This window comes from Neltuma alba, unplaced genomic scaffold (assembly GCF_004799145.2).
Source record: "Neltuma alba isolate B1F8T4 unplaced genomic scaffold, ASM479914v2 tig00013215_pilon, whole genome shotgun sequence".
Taxonomy (NCBI): Eukaryota; Viridiplantae; Streptophyta; class Magnoliopsida; order Fabales; family Fabaceae; genus Neltuma; species Neltuma alba.
Genome location: NW_021637518.1, coordinates 37,359 through 54,648, shown reverse-complemented (window position 1 = coordinate 54,648; position 17,290 = coordinate 37,359). Strand labels below are relative to the sequence as shown.

The window sequence follows — 17,290 nt, the reverse complement described above, 5'->3', positions numbered from 1 at the left end:
AGAGAGAGTAGAAATTAATATGATGTTGGAATTTAGCATAGTTATAATAAGGGTAATATTGGGATCACTCAAATTTCATAAAAAATTTAATACTTTTAACTATTTTTATTGGTAAGCGTGAATTAGGTAGAAACATCTTATATTGTGTACTAGAGGGAGTATCATCAGTCAAGAAAAATATTATAAAAGAAATTAGCCACGAAAGGAAGGGCATGAGAGCCTTATATGTGTACCTTTCATGAGCTTTACAGCAATGACCTCAAACAGAAGTGAAACTAGCATGGAAACATGACAAAGACCTGCGTGAAGATAATTCAAACACATACAGGGTAGTTAGGGTAAAATATATTTCCTCTGGGAAAGAATAACGTAATGCTGAGAACTAATGCTCAAACGTCTACGTAGGCAATAATGGCAGTAAGAGAAAAAAAATGGTGTTTGAAGAGATAGACCTCCTTAAGTTGTCATGTTAGTTAATAGATTAAAGCACCACTATTAAGGAGATCATGGTATGGACAATGCATCACACAAAATTTGATTCTTGATGACGAGCTAGCAGCTATGCTTAAGAGTAAATATCAGTCGTGGCAGAAGCAACATAACAGCCATCCCCCAATTTTGTTAGAAGGCAACAAGCATCAACCATGAAAAGGCAGACATTAATCCAGTTCCCAAATTATAATAATTGGGTGCATCTTGTTCTAACTATATCTCTGGGAATTGCTTCAAAACTCAACAGAAGCATAAAAGTTACTTACAGAGTATTTATTGGAACCTATCTGTCTCTCGAAGACCCTAAAATAGTAAAGCAGATACAGCCCACAAATCAATTCTGGTGTCGATGAAAAGGCAAAGATGGACAGAATCCATTTCCAAGAACGAAGCTTTCCCAAAAAATCCTGCCATGAAGCCAACAAAGTGCGGTAACATAAGAATACATACTAAACTCAAATGAGCGGAAGTCTTTATGCTTTACGAGTTGGTTTTACAAGTGACAACAGAGTGGTAGTTCATTAAGCGTTTATAAAGTTAGCGAAATCTTATTTATTTTTCCTTTCGCCCTGCTATGGCATGAACCTCTAGAAAAAGTTAAGAAAGAACCGTGTAGAAGTCTGAAGTTTAGTATTATAGCGTCGGAATAAAAGTATCAGTAAGATCATTTGTCTGGCGTTGTACAATAAAAATTGACAAATACCAGGTGATCTGGCACCTGATAAGGGCTGTAAGAATTGACACTGACCCAGTTTGAAAGAAATTAAATTAAAATTATGATTAAACATCGCATTTAGAGAGTAATTAAATTAAATAATAATAAGGATCAAGCTCAATCTATAAAATTGGAATGACTGATACAACTCATTGAAAAAACATCACAAAACCCAGTTCCATTATCCGCCACCGTTGACCTAATTACCAAAAATAAGATGGAACAGGCGAACGAGCAAGGGCACCTGATAGACATTACCAGACTGTTCAAACGGCCTTGGATCCCGAAGAAGATTGAGAAAGCGCCGAGAAGATGATGACAGTCCTTGTGACGGGAGCATTAGCTGCGACACTCAAGACGATAAGCATTTAGCAATGAATCAGAAGCGAAAACCTTCATCGCAAAAATCTTATTGAGAGGGTGTAGCAATAACACCCAGAAGGTTGTGGAGAGGGATTACACACCAAACCAGACGGGCCGCCGTTCATTTTCACAGTGAAGCAGAAAGTAACGACCTTGTCTGCGTAATTTGCCTTCGCCTCTGGCTCGAGTCTCAGGGTCGTCTTCTCGCAACTTTCCCTGAGTTCTTCGCAGTCGAGAATTGCGTATTCTATATTCAATTGACGTGCGCGTGCATTCTTGAATTTTCTCTTGGCTGTTGTGTTTTATTTAAACATGTTCAAAACTTGAAAACCCTTTATTCAATACTACTAATAAATTAAGCGTGCTCGAGTTCAAGCCTTGGGAATTTAGGATAAAAACTCATCAGGACAGCTGAGCATTCGAGGGATTAGTTAAGATCCAATGGCATTATTCAATATTAGTTGGTTTCATTTAAAAAAGTACAAATAAGCTTGCGATTTTTATTTTTTTTTGCCAAATTTTAAGGTACTCTTAATTAGCTAATGCTCTCAAGAATTACTGTAGTTGGGTGTTCTTCTTCCTGTCCACCTGCTTTTAATGGCGCTTGCACAATCATTAATCATTGATAATACAATAACAGTATCTTAATTTCTAATGCTACTCCCTCCGATCTTATATATAAACTTCCCGTTTTGATATTCAAAATATAAACTTTATTTTTATTTTGTCTAAACATTTATTATTTTTCCTATTTTACTCTTAGTTGATTATATTTAATGCTTCCCTTTTCTCATTAATGTTATTCACGTGTATTTTCTTTTATTATTATTTTATTTATTGCTTCTTTTTTACTCTCTTATTTTTAATTAATTTTAATTGTTATTTCGTTAAACGTGATTCGACTAAACTTATATATATATATATATAATATATATAAATATAAAGGAGGAGGGAGTTTAGGGGGCCTTTTTTTTTAAATTATTAATTACTACTCAAAAACTAAAAAACGTCTTATATTTTTGAACATCGTACTTGTTGAAATTGTCTTATAATTTTAGATGGAACCACTGATCTTTCATGCATAACAAGGTTTTAGAGGAATTTTCCAAGTTATCAAAAAATAAGCGGCATGACGTTTTCCATATATTAGACCATCTATTAGAATTTAATACTATGTGGATATTTTATGATTTGCTTTCATGATAATTAATGATTAAGTGTTTTTTTTTTGGCCATGATTAGATGTTTGATTCAAAAAAAGAAATCTGTGCTTAGAGGCACATCAATAGAATCTTGCTGAGTTCCCATCTTAACTTAGACTTACTCGTACAATGATACTATTCGAACATGACGTGGTTCCTTCCCCCTATTACCGCAATCTAAAATTCCAACGCAGTTTGACAGGAACCAAAAAAAAATTTGATAATTTTCGGAAATTCCCATCCCGACTAATTGTTCAGAATCTCACGCCTTAAATTCAAATATTAGTTATGGGGTAATTACCTGAATCGCTTTTTAAAAATAACAAAGAAATATAATAATTGATCACACCTAATCTCTTAAAATACAGGCAACTAAAACATGACTTATCTTTCATGCTACAGAAGATCATACCCCTAATATGTTTCATTACTCATGCAAGGGATTTATTCATTGATTTCCAGATTTGCAAGCCATAAGTGTACAGATAAATATAATGCCGTTATTATTACCATTATTCTACAAGTTTGTCAGGCCAGAGGCTCGTCCACATCCTGATCTCTTCCTCACCGTACAGCTTCCTGATTCCGCCGTAAAATCCATCTACTTCATCCCCTTCCTCTCTGTGGTGCTTCCTGTCTATCACTGCTTGTCTCCATCTGCATCCTAATGCATACTGCTTGAACTCCAAAACCACCATGTCTGTCACCAACCCCACTTTTTGTTAGCCATTCATTTCAACCTTTGCTACTCTTACTTACTGCTACAACTTTCCCATGAAGCCTCCTCAGTATTATTTTATTCCCTTTTTCTTGTTAATAGAAAAATGCCCAAATTCCATGGTAACCCTATGGTTTAACTAAACTTCAGAAAGGAGAAAGTGGGAAGACCATTGGGTAATTTTTGTTTGTTACCAGACGCACAACATTGGATACTCATCAGTTAAAATAAACAAACCGGCAAAATAAAACGGAACAGATTGATTCTCTCACCACTAAAGTGACAGTGGCAATGATTCACATGTCCCTGGCATGATTCCAAGTGACCAACGACGCCATACCACCAACCTACAACAGTACATTAATTCTGAATAAGTATGATGGAAGATAGTGTTCACAACAATTCAGAAAAACTTGGGCAGCATTGAACATACCATAAGGATAATCTTTGTTTCTTCTCCACTGGATCTCAATGTGATCTCCTGGTTTTAAGTCATCCAAACGGTCAGAGGTATAAAGAACATGAGAGGAAATGTCAATGGGCGGCATTCTCAGCCTGTCCCAGTGTATATTTTCCTCCATTGACCATCGCGCATGAGGTAAGTACCTGCAGAAAGCATCTCCATTTTCAGCTCCAGAGAAACAGGACCATGACAGACAAAAGATAGTGTCAAAGGTTGGTTTCAAGTTTTGGTTAACACTTCGTAGGATTAACATAGTCCAACTACATTATCTGTATCGGTTGATCATTATCTAACCACTCGCCTGGGAAGAGCCCTTCTTTGAAAGAGGCGACCTTTCCACTTACCTTGCCTGAAAGGTGTCAGTTCGAGAATCATAGCATAGTTGGGCATCATAACACGAGAGCATGAAACCAGCATGACCATTCTGAAAATGGGAAAATATATTTATCATTGAAGGGTGCTACAGCTACATATAAAATTCAAAAGCAGATCCTCCGTACAGAACACAAATGAACTCTAAGAATTAACAATAAACGATCCAATAAGTAAAGGAACATGCTGAAGTGATAACTCATAACAAGCTGAAACCATTTACCTCTCGGTTATAGACTTGGGCTGGGAACCAAAACTTCCCGTTCTCAAGAGAAAGATACAAAGCCATGAATGAATCGTCTGGTAACACGCTCCTGCCAGATTGCCTGCCGTTTCCTGATTTGGTTTTAATCCATTGAAAGGGACTAAAACTTTGAAGGGAAGCAAATATTCCTTTTTGATTGCGTCTGTGGAAGATTTTTTCTCTGTTTCGGGAAGCCACATACCATCTCCATTGCCTATAAGCAGAGGCACCGATAACTTTACCCCACTTACGCTCTATGTGTTTCTCCCATAAATAGTCACTTCGACATCTCTCCCTAAGAGATGGGCACACTGATGCCATATTGCATAAATCAGCTGGGGAAAGTTTCTCAAGGACGCAATCCAATGCCAAATCAGGCAAATCCAACGGAGAAAATTTGCATGCCTCTTCTCCACTCCCCACTTTAGGCACTAAATTGTCCTTGTTCACTGACATAGTTGGAGGAACCTCACTAAACTAAAAGCTACCTCGCTTTTCCGGTGCTGGGAACTTAGTGAACTTGATAAGCTCTCCCAAAACCCAATTGGCTTGCCGGTTAATGACTTGGAAAGGACGATGAGAAAGGAGAGGAAAGACAATAAAAAGCACAGCATTGTAATAAAATACTTATCAAGTGGTTTATCTAGTTCAGATTGGGGGGGTAGCAAAGCTAGAACTCATTGCAAATAAGGACATGACAAGTGCTTGTGCTTGGTCTTTCGTCAACAACAACTAAAATGTTTAACAATCAGTGAGAAAATGCTTTCTTTTCTATTTCAACCAACGGAAGAAGAGATTGGTGGATTGGCGAAACTAACAGTTTTGTTTTGCTCAGTGCTTCCTTTGATCCGTCGCTATAAGAGAAGGACTTGTGTAGACTCCACAACCGACAAACTTTTCAAAGCCGATAGTTAAAGTAAGCCATTGAAAACACAGAACAAACATCAGGCATGCTTCTTTAATGCATTACTATCTCCATACAGTGAATGGCCAATAAGAGAGCCTATCCTGTACAGCGAGTGGGAGGCAGCTGTCACGGCTTGAAAGGGAGATATCAAGCGCAAGAAACTGAGCTATAGGCCAACACTATAATGACGAACTAATTGATGGTATGACCCGAAAATGACATGGGAGGGGGCCAAAACCCCAATAAGCAAACTAGTACTGTAATCTAGGAGACGAAGGAGAAACTAACCTGGTAAGTCTGAATTAGACACCAATGATCGGTTTAATGTGCTTGCGAATATCGCAAAAAAGCTAGAAGATGACAGTGAAATGCTGAGTGGGTCTCAACTCTCAACCTTTTCTGAATGCTCGTTTCGTGTGAATCTGTGCGGCGTGCTAGTGTGATTGTGTGAAAGAAGGGAGGGAAGAAAGGGACTCCTATCATAATTGATGATGGGTTTCAAGAGTCGCGGGGCGCCTTCATTTGTTGCGTGTCATTGTGATTTACACAGTGGCATACAGAGAACTTATTCCTTTTTCCTAACTCCTACCAAACTCCATTACCCCACAAACCCAGGCCATAAGAGTTCCAGTATTTATCAGTCCTAATCCTGACTGGAGAACCCAATTACCTTTAACTGATCACGACATTTACAGTATGATAATACCAGCCATTTATTACCAAGTCCGGGAAAAGGACACGGGTTTGGGGCCTGGGTCCTCCTCCTCTGCCTTGTATTTCCGTATGGTGCTTCCAATGTCCTTTCACCTCGTTTTTCACTTTCAAGTTTCATCGCCTCTGATTTCTATTTCATAAATTTCCTGATGCGGAGAACTTTAGGATGCTCACGTAAAGTGCCAAAGTGCATATGCAAATCAATTCGATGTACCGTCTCAAGCCAAGCAAGTCTGCATGAAGCAACTCTCTACAGTAGCACGACACAACGTGACGCGCGTCTTTCATGGCAAAAGGTTGGCGCTTGGTAGCAAATTTTTAGCCAGATGTGTTCGCCCTTTTGATTTGTACTTTCACGAATACGATGAAAAGTGTCACGTGAAAGTAAAATTGATGGGTTTGTGGCATCCATAGTCTTAGTGGCCCAAATGCCCAATAATTGGGGAAAACTTGGTCAAGACACGTAAACATGTTAAACGAGGTAAAAAAAAAAAAAAAACACTACGGCTTTGATCGCCCGTGCGCATGAGTCATTTTCTATCATGCATAAACTTTGAAGTTTGCATATAATTTTTCTGCAATTCTAATCTTACACTAACATTGATTGCTGGAAGGCGCCATGTAATGACATGTGTGTAACTGTAAGTAATTCGCCAGCCCTTTTTAACTATACGCGTGATCTCACAAAGGGCATATCCATACACTTTGTAAAAATGGAACATCAATCATCAATCAAATTGAAAAATAAAGCAACCCACCATTTATGAATAGTTTCTTCTTAAACCTGTCCCTGATAAAGTAACTGCGTAATAACAGGAGGATAATATATTTGGAGGGGACGAAAGGGAAAAGGCTTACTTCACTTTGCGTGCTTTAATAGTAATATGATTATCGGTTTGTCGAGTGGAGGAAGAAACAAAGCCAAAAGTTCAGGACACAGACGGTTGCCATTATTAGGTTTATGCCGCCTATGTGAGCTCGAAATTGTTTGCGTGGTTGATGAGCAAAAAATTGAAATTGATTTTGTAAACACTTGATGTTCATGTTTACGAATTTGGGTTGATCCAACTGATTCAACTTGGGCCGAGTAAAATTCAACGGAATAAAGGTTTCCCCATCAAATTCATTTTTTCCAGTTCGATTATTTCCTTTTTTTTATATATTTGACTTTAATTTTATGAAAATTCAGTTTCCAGTTTCGTTATTTGAAAAATCGGTTAAAATGAAAAGAAACCTAATTTGTGCATAAATTTGTAATGGTTACTTGTTTAATTTTAAGATGTTACTTACATCAATTTTTTTATATTTATTATGTCAAGTTTTCCAATCATACATGATTATATGTCATATTTTTAAAATATTAATATTTTGTTAATATTTTAAAAATATGAAACAGGATCATGTGATCAGAGAACTTGATGTAATGAATATAAATAAATTAATATAAGTTTTTTTTTCTTAATTTTATTTGGTGGGTGAGTGACTGTGACTAATTAAATGAAGTTTTTAATAATTACAACCCTAAACTAATCTTTCTCAGTTCTCACTCTTCACTCTTCAGGCTGTGACTGTTCTCCTACCTCAGTTAGCATAAAAACAGACTAAATCCCTATCCGACGCCTTAGAGAATTGGTTAGGCTTAAACCTGACCTTAAGCAACAAAGGGGTAAGAGTTAAGGCCTAATTAATGATCTTTTAAGAAAAATAAGATAGGCTTTTTTCTTTTTCAATTGACCGGTTGGTCACTTGGCCCTAATTATAAATTCTCTTTAAATATATTTGGCTAAAATATGCATTTAATCATTGTCCTTCAACTAATGTAGAGTTTTAATATAGTTTAATCTTCAAAACAATAATAATTATTATGAAAAACATGATTTAAGCTTAACAGTTTTAAAACTAAAAAATAAAAATATATTTTATAAAATTAATTAAGTTAAAACACTAAATATATACTTTAGGCAGTCTTTTTTTTTTTTTTATTATACATAGCATATGTAATATGCTCTACTAATATAATGTGTAAACTGTAAAGCTACCATAATGGTCCTGTTTAAGATAGTGGTAAAAATCTCTTATAAACACGTTTTTACGTAAATCGAGATAAAATTTTTTTCATATACTTTCTCGTATTTCATAAATCATGATTAAAAAAACTACTTGTAAGCTGTTTCAAACAATGCAATATCCTCAAAATACTTGAGTTTAGAAAGATTTTTCACCCCAGTTTTTTTTTTTAACTACTTGATTATAAATATATAAGAAATGAGTTCTGTGCGCATTTTCAAAGCAGATGCCAAACAGCCCAGCCTTGTACCAATGATCCCTCCGGACCTGGCTTCTCTCCGCTGACAAGGTCCCTCTGCTGCCCTCCTCTGCCCAAAACACTGCCGTTTTGGTGCAAAATGAGGGGAGCTGATTGCTTTTTTTTTTTTTTTTTGTATTCCTTTTTTTTTGTATTTTGAAGTTTTTTTCAGTAGCATCTAATATATTTTTTTGGTAGCACCTAATGTCTCATAATAATTTTTGGTACACTTAATACTCTAAAATATTTTTTGATACATTTAGCATCTTAAAATATTTTTTTCATAAGCATCAAATATCCTAAAATAATTTTTTGTTACATTCAGTATTATAAAATATTCTTTTAGTGACCTGGCTTAAAAAAAACAAAAATACAAGAAAAAGGGAATACAAAAAAAAAAAAGAAGCAATCAGCTCCCCTCATTTTGCACCCAAAACGGCAGTGTTTTGGGTAGAGGAGGGCAGCGGAGGGACCTTGTCCTTATTCCTCCGCCTCGCGCGCATTGCCCTCTATCTTGTGTTGGGGCTCAAATCTTCTCCTATGCTCGTCTGCTTATTGATCGAATCCGTGCTCGCTTGCTCAGATCTTCTCCGTTAAGGTTCGGCTGAGCAATACCAGGAGTGTCGGCCACTTGATAGGTTCGAGCTTTTTTCCACTTCTGAATTCTCCGTTAGGGTTCATCATGTCGTTTGATTTAAACCGCACGGGTAGTGTAAGAAGCTTTATTTTGGAATGCAGATTGGCCTGCTCTTATTTACTTATTTTTTACGAAGAAAAATTAAGTAAATAATATGGATTCTCTGAGTTTCTCTGTCCAGTTTAAGGGCATGAAACCAGGAACAGCTGTCCATGGAAAATTCAGTGATTTAATCTAGGGAATTTAATTAATTTATATTTTAAGTAGCTCTATCTGATCCAGTGATCTCCATGTATACGGACAGTGTTGAAGTCCCAGGTCGCGGTATCCATTTTAGAGAAGCGGGTAAACCAAACGGATCGGTTTCATTTTAAGGTGTAAGGATTTACTATGGATTCTGAAGACGCGAAAAGTGCAAGAGAATCGCTGGACCTTGCATTTCACATGGCGAATATACTTGACACAGGTCTGGACCGTCACACACTCTCTCTTCTTATTGCTCTTTGTGACCTGGGTGTCAACCCGGAGGCCCTTGGGGCTGTTGTCAAGGAACTGAGTGGAGAAGTGGCCAAGAAGAAATAACAGTTGACAGAAACCCCCATCTTCATCTTTTTGGCTGCTCGCAGCTCCATCACCTGCGTCCTAAATGGATTCCCCTTTTTAGTTGTGCCTGCGTGAGTTTTTTTTTTTTTGCGAATCATGCCTGCTTGACTTCTTGAGACCAGCCATACTGATGTTTTCTAGGTGGATTATTGAAATTTTGCATCCATGTTCTGTGTTCCATTGTAATGTGTGGCTCTTCCTTGATTTATTGAAGTTGTGGATTGGTCTATCCTTGGTAAAAAAAAAAGTTTCCATTGATTTGCGATTTGGTCTTTAAAAAAAGAAGGCTCCTTTTGATATTACACTGAGGCACTGCACTCACGGCTCGTTTCCCGGTGATTTTCCTGGTCTGGGAAATGTGGATGATTACTGTTTATAGGTACGTACGTATATATAATTAGTTTTGGGGGGGGGGGTGGGGGGATTGAGCCTGGCTCAGCATTTGGAGGGCAATAAGTTACTTCTTTTTGAGAGCAAAAACACGTTTGAAAATTTGTGGTGGTGTTTGGGTTGATGATTGAGTAATCTATTTTTTGCATAAAAAGCTATAAGTAAAAATTAGCGACTTATACTTATGGCTTATGACTTATGATTTTTGAAACATGAAGAAAAAGAAAGTTAAGAAATTTACTATCTCTTATAGTTCTTATTATAAGTCTCAAATAATTAGTTAAAATTAGTTAAAAAATAATAAATAAGTTAGAAATATATTTTGTTTTCAATATGTCCTTATAATAAATGATAAAAAATATATATATAAGATTAGTTTATAAATAATTTAAAATTATTATATTATGTAAATTGATAATTTTTATTATTAATACAAGTCTTATTCATTTTTAATTTTACAAATTAAAATTATTGATTCAATCATAATCCAAAAACTTTTCATAAATTAATTTTTATAAATTCTAATCCAAATACAATTCACATTATCTAATTTAGTTTTTATTTAATTTTATTTTTTTAAAAATCAAATTGACAATATTTTTTTTTTAATAACTAATCCAAACGGACCCGGCTTGTTCAAGGATTGGAGGTTGGAACAACTCTTTAAAAATGGACGGGCGGTTCTGTTTTGGGCCAACCTTCAACGAGAGCCCATGACTTTATCATTTTCTTATTTTGCTGGGCTCACCGCCACAGGACTTACCCCAGTTGTTCAGACTAATTTTTTTGGATTTGAAGAGTTCTACACTAACGGTGTGAGTTATAAGCAGGACCTCAGTCCCCAAATCCCACTCAGCAGGAAACTTTCTTGTCGGTGTGCATGAAAAATTAAAGAACAAACTTGGCAATTGCTTAACCAAAAATAATTTGCTCAAGTAATTCAAAGCAACATTTTGTTTCGTTATTGGGTTGGAAGGTGTGGTTTTGGGACTAGTAAACATGCCTCCTATTACAACAATTCTAATTTTATTTTAGACATCTTACGAGCCTCTTATTTTAAAGTCTTCAACGTATGAATATTTCGCATATTTGAAACTTTCATAACACGTGTCATATTTATACTCTTTTTGATAACATCACTTGAGAAATCAACCACAGAAACTTGATAAAGTACTTTCTTTTTTTAAAACAAAAAGAAATTTGTGCATTTCAAAATTTTGATTAATAGTTGCTTTTTACTCCAACGTGGCTTTTGGAGAAATTATATTTGACTGGCTTAAACTAAATAGTCGGAATGATATTTTCTTTTGCCGAATTCCTACTGATAAATATCCCAATGCAAGATCTAGTCTTGATGCATTATGCTCATGCATGTGCTTTCGTGGAGGGGAGCAAACATTAAGTGCAATAAGATTAATATTGAAACTTGAAAGCACAAGCCTAAAACAACCCTACATAGTCCAAACAAAATTCTCAAACTCATGACAAAAAATTGTTGTGTTGAGTCAAAATAATGCAAGAGCAAATGATTATGAAGATCTTTTGAGGGTTCTGACTATCACAAGAAGCACAGATCACAGGATATTTGTATTAATTCAGTATATAGAGAGATATTTTATGTTGGTTTGAGACATAAACCTAATCTGATTTCAATATTTCACTTATCAATGGGATGATTGAAAAACTAGAATTATCCCTTTTATTAGCCATAACCAACCCAACGCCTATCATAAGCAATTATTCCCCAGCGGAAGGGTTCCTTTAAGATGATTTGGAGCTAAAATTCAAACTTATCTGCAACACATGGTTATGATTGCCCAAAGAAACAACTAACAATTTGCTCAATCCCGTGGAATAGAGAATAATATTAGGAGTAATACACCCGCTAATGCCTTAAAGTTAGGCCATGTTCTACCAGATGCTTGTGAGAAATAAAAGTTGCGCAATTGGATTAACAAATTGAAGTTCTAAAATATAAAGTAATGTCGCAGGCTATCAACGGCCAAAGAAGGGGGTAAATGGAAATATCTGGTAAATATTATCCACAAAACAAATAAAGAAGCAGTGAATGTGAAGAGCGCCACGCCATACGCGTAACCACGTTGAGGAGACACAACAAAAATGTTGGCTTGCACAGACATGATGCATGGCTCATGGTAAGCCTGTTAATACCCTTTATATCAAATCGAAATTGAGGTTTATGTCTCTTGTCTGAGCTCTAACCACAGAATTCTAACACGAACATCCTTCATGTATCTTATTTTGTTCAATTCATGACGTGCAGTTTTTCCCCTCAACCTTAGTCTTAAAATTCTTCTTTATTATCTGCTGCGTTCTAAATTAAAAAATGTATATATTACGCTTTCAAATGAAGCCTATGCTTTAGCATATTGACCAAATATTCCCTACAAAGCTTTCTCTTTATGCCCTAGCGGCCATTCTAGGACCTCTCTATAGATGCTTCACTCTTTTCCTTTGATTCTATAAAGTAGCAGATTCCTGATTTCTTCCTCTGCAATAGTGTCAAACCCCTTAATCCAGTTCTTAGTTATCAGAACTATAAAATAATCTAGATATTTATCAACAGATTTACTCGTTTAGAACTTGTCAAGTCTCAACAAAGTAACAATGGACCAGTGGGAAAAGAATCTTCCCGCAATGGTGGAAGAGCCCATGTATCACTTTGTGCATGGGATAAGGATTCTGTATATTGATGGGAAATGTTAGATCTTCACCCATCACTTTCTCTCATTAAGATTTCACCAAAGTCGTTGGAGTAATTTTCAGCCAATGATCAGGCTACCCCCACATTACCAATTGTGGTCCTGATGCAACTTGACAACGAGACTCTTGCATTCACTTTGAATTGGTAGAGATCTTGTAGGAAAAACTTGTGACTAACAGAATTCCTACAAGAAAGGAAGAGGGACTTCACGAGCTGTAAGGAAGAATACTTAAACGTACGTCAATGAAAATGAAACCATTTGCATTGAGGGAATTTGAATTTGTCCATTACAAGTCTTATGGGAATTCAGAATACTGATGTGTTTAAGTTTGAACTTTAACATCCTGAGTTATATGTGAATATTTAGGTCTACAAGTCTTCAGATATAAAAGCCATTAAATAATGTTACACCATGAAAAATAAGCATTAAGTTTCACTAATTAGAGGAATAGACTACACTGAAGCCTACTTGCTGGATATCATGGACGACAGATCCATTAAGAGGGGGCAACCTAAACCAAGTTGCTATTTAGAGTCAAGGTGCCACTACACCGACCTCTAAGTATGTGCTCTTGAAAGATTGAGCCTGATTCCAAAATCCAGACCGATATTTTAGCCTTTTCCCACAATTGGGTCGTTTTAATTTCGTAATGAAATCCACTGAAGTATGTATATGGCTTGGTTAACAACATTAACCCAAGAATCAGTACTGCCCACCCCCACTACATGCATGACCACACACATGAACCTGTGGTCTAGGATGCGAAAGCAGAGATCCAGAGTACATTTTTACATGTCAGCATGAAGTCATTGAACTTGCAAGATTATAGACTTCAAGAACGAAATGAAAACATCAAGGCACACAATACAACAAACAAAGCAAAGGCACGCTATACTTGAAATTGTTTCAGAAGATCGAAGCGGAGTTAAGCTGAGCTATTGCTCATAAAACGGCAGAAATTAAAACAGAAAAAATTTAGTTCCTTGTAAATTTGTCAGAAGATAATGTTCATACAATATGTGGAAATCTTTATTTATGGTAAAACCATCCTTCTTTAGTTAGTAATTATCCCTTTCAGCCTCAAGTTATGGCAGTAATCAAGCTGATGAAGATTTCTGTCATCACTGTACTGCCTTTCCAATGACAACCAGATATCGTTTAAGATATGACGGTGAACTTTCCTTATCTACAGGTAATATTGTAATAATGGCCAAAAAAATTAAATGGGACAGCTAGGCTCACCCCATGTGTTGAACCCGGAGGGGCATACTTGACAGTTACCCAATTTGCATGAGGCATAGCCAAATGTAGCAGCTAAAGATGATGAACCCTTTACTGTATTTCGTGGTTAAAAACCTCTGGGCAAATCCTGAAACCTATGGTTATCCTCCACGGCTCCACCACACTGGCCTGAGGTAACAGCGAAAGACAAAGCACAAGATCTTATCAGGAATCAGGATATCCTCTACCTTTGTATTTATGGTACTGTATTAGTTGGACTTTGATACGGTCTCTCGAAATTATTTGGGGCATTAGAATTATAAAAATAAGTTCAGGTATTATTGGCTATTCCCTTATCCAATTACATCATAACGGATATCTTAGTGATAGATAACAATATGTATCATACTTATCACAAACTCTGTCTGAAACCCCGTAGTGATTAATGAGTCCAGAAAAGGAGGCCTGAGGAAAGAGGCGGCCTGTAGCGAACAAGAGTATATTGGGTGACGTATATGGCCCTTCCTTGGAAGTGAAAAAACAAAAGAGAATCATTGTACGGAAAGAAACGGGCCAGCTAGGTGTTGGAATATTGTGGAGGACATGGTATACTTAGAAAGATCATCTGCAACGATGATGACCATATCTGGCCTTCTTTTCAATCTCAAACTTTTTGAATAAAAAGCTTATAGCTTATGGTTGTGTGAGGCACACGTGAAAGCTATAGTAGCTGCAGCGGATTCATTGGGTTTATGCTTGGTCCCACATGGAAAACCTGCAAGCAAGATAATAATATTCAGAGCGACATTAGCTGACCTGGCATGCAACAAAGGAGCTTACATACCCTTATTTACTCAGTTTAGTGCTTTAGTTATCTTCTCTATGCAGATGTTTGTTCTTCGGATCTCATGTCTCTACCACATTGGAAATATATCGCTTAATCCGAAGTTTGATTATGTCTTATTTGCTGAACCACGTGAAGCGTTGTGCCGAGCTAAATATTATTATTTTTGGGAAGCGCTTTACAGGTTTTATGTGTTCAACTGTTTAACAACGTGCAATGTGTCTTCTAAAGATTAAATCCACAAAGCTCGAAGCTTGAGATACTGAACTTTTAACTTGAGATGGCTTTTATATAAAATAAGAAAGGAGGGGGGGGGGGGGAAGGAAAGAAAGAAAGAAAAAGCTTAGGTTAGTCCTAGCTATTCTTCATTCACTTATTTTACCGTATGAAGATACTGATTCTCCCACTGCTCTATTCTGTGGTTGCTGAGGAGACAAATCATTAAAATTCGACTTCATTTGGCGAGATATTCAAGCCAACTGGCACCACCCCACCTTACACCTTCCACTTCTGCTATAAAAGGAGCAGGCATTGCCATCTCTCTGCACATATCACCAAGTTCCCTCTTCTTCCTTCAAACTCTCGTTCCATTAGGCATATAATCACCTTTTGTTCCTTTTCTTCTCACTTGATCCCCTCTGCTTTTCCACCCGCCACCGTTCTCTTTAGTGAACCTTCTCAAACTACAAGTCAGTGTTAAGAAATGGCATCAAGCTCAATGTCATCCTCAGGGTCATGGTCTGCTAAGGACAACAAAGCCTTTGAAAGGGCTCTTGCAGTTTACGACAAGGACACTCCTGACCGTTGGTACAACGTTGCCAAGGCTGTTGGTGGGAAAACTCCTGAGGAAGTAAAGAGACACTACGATCTCCTTGTGGAGGACGTGAAACACATAGAATCAGGACGGGTGCCCTTTCCTAACTACAAGAGAACTGGAGGCTCTGACGAGGAAAAAAGGTATATGACCACAACAATGATTCCCATTTTCTACTAAACCCCCACTAGACATTTATTTTTTCAACTGGCAAGCTAAAGCGGCACTGGTTAATTTTATACACTATCTCCCTTGCTATATAACCATTTATTTTCTCCTTCTGAATCTGATCCTATTGCAGGCTGAGGAACTTGAAGCTCCAGTGAACCAACTGGTATCAACAACAATAAAGATTTTCAACATCCTGCTGCTTCACATGAAAGTGCATGGTGCTATTTTATATGAGTTAGCAATAGCTTTAGACTAAGACTAGTAGTCATAAGAATCATGGCCCATGATTCCACGTTGTAATTTCGTATCCCTGAAGCTAGCAACAAGAATGTACGATTCTGTTTCAATTCCTAGTACGTTTCTGATTTCTGCCCATAATAAAGTTGTCATTTTTTGTTGTTATCTTTGTGTATCCTATGTATTGGCTCTTGAGTAATCCAGATACATCAAATCCTGGTCATGCAGCTTACTAATCATTAGTCACTAGTGGTGAAATGGCATAGAGAGACGGAGAAAAGAATAGCTTTAACTACCTGGTCAATGGAAATAATCTTGACGATGAAAGAAATATTAAGAACCGAAATAACTCGTACAGCTGAACTCTATGAAGAAGGTTCCATTAGGTTGGGACCGAAAGTGACAAGAGGCGGGAAATTTTTCTTTGAATGTTGAAGACTCTGGCGTTCCTTAGCTTGCCACACGGAAACATAGTTGTTAACTGCCTACGACTTCCGTTGACCGCTCTCCAATTCTATTACTTCTTTATTTGCTTTTTCTTCTTTTTCCTTTTTCCCTCTCATTTCTCTTTACTTTCTTACGAGCTGAATAAAGGTTAAAGCAGTATGCTGCTGCTGAAAGTTTGCGCATGCAAGTATTGCTCCATTAAGCAGCTTGAGTACCCAGGTCTTTTCGCTCCCCAGTCCTCCTTAAGTTGAGACATGGATTTCAAGTTTCTAGCCCTTGCAAGCTCTTCAAAGCAACGACATGTTTGATCTTAAAACATATACTTGAACAAGTCATTTAGTATGTGTTTAGTAGTATAGTATCTTCATTCTCACCCAAAAATTACAAATATTTTCATGATGCCAGTATGTGATGTAAGTTGTCATCATCATCCCCACAAATAAAAAAGACTAGGTTTTTGTGCTTATAAAAAAAAATAGTTATTCAAAATTAATATACGATAGACTCTAAGAATAAGAAAATCTTACATTCTCAAAAGTTTAAACTAAGAAAACATAAATTAATGTTGCTTATAGTTCCAATGAAGTATTTCACTAGCTCTTCAATATAGAAATTAAAAAATGACACCTGTTCGAGTGTCATGATGGCATTATTCTTTTTCCGGTACAGATGACAGCAAATTCCTATTCCATCACGATACTAGAT

At 36.7% G+C, this 17,290-nt stretch overlaps 1 protein-coding gene, 1 long non-coding RNA gene and 1 pseudogene across 2 annotated transcripts; 1 reads left to right on the top strand and 2 right to left on the bottom strand.

The window, feature by feature from the left end:
• Positions 1-281: 281 nt before the first annotated feature.
• LOC114735516 (uncharacterized) lies at positions 282-1,508 on the bottom strand. Its single transcript, XR_003739275.1, has 3 exons — positions 1,466-1,508; positions 759-899; positions 282-299 (listed from the first exon to the last, which is right to left on the bottom strand). It is a non-coding gene; the product is annotated as an uncharacterized LOC114735516 (long non-coding RNA).
• A 1,634-nt stretch (positions 1,509-3,142) lies between these two features.
• LOC114735511 (F-box protein At2g26850-like) lies at positions 3,143-5,597 on the bottom strand (annotated as a pseudogene).
• Positions 5,598-15,498: 9,901 nt separating this feature from the next.
• On the top strand, positions 15,499-16,303 carry LOC114735509 (protein RADIALIS-like 2). Its single transcript, XM_028923208.1, has 2 exons — positions 15,499-15,873; positions 16,032-16,303. Exons 1-2 carry the CDS (start codon positions 15,620-15,622, stop codon positions 16,054-16,056), a joined length of 279 nt encoding a protein of 92 aa, XP_028779041.1. The 5' UTR covers positions 15,499-15,619; the 3' UTR covers positions 16,057-16,303.
• The last annotated feature ends 987 nt before the right edge of the window (positions 16,304-17,290 follow it).

Bases quoted from the DNA above. Each gene is read 5' to 3' on its own strand.
- LOC114735509 (XM_028923208.1), top strand. From the start codon at position 15,620: ATGGCATCAAGCTCAATGTCATCCTCAGGGTCATGGTCTGCTAAGGAC. The intron at 15,874-16,031 runs GTATATGACCAC...ATCCTATTGCAG, and splicing joins GGCTCTGACGAGGAAAAAAG to GCTGAGGAACTTGAAGCTCC.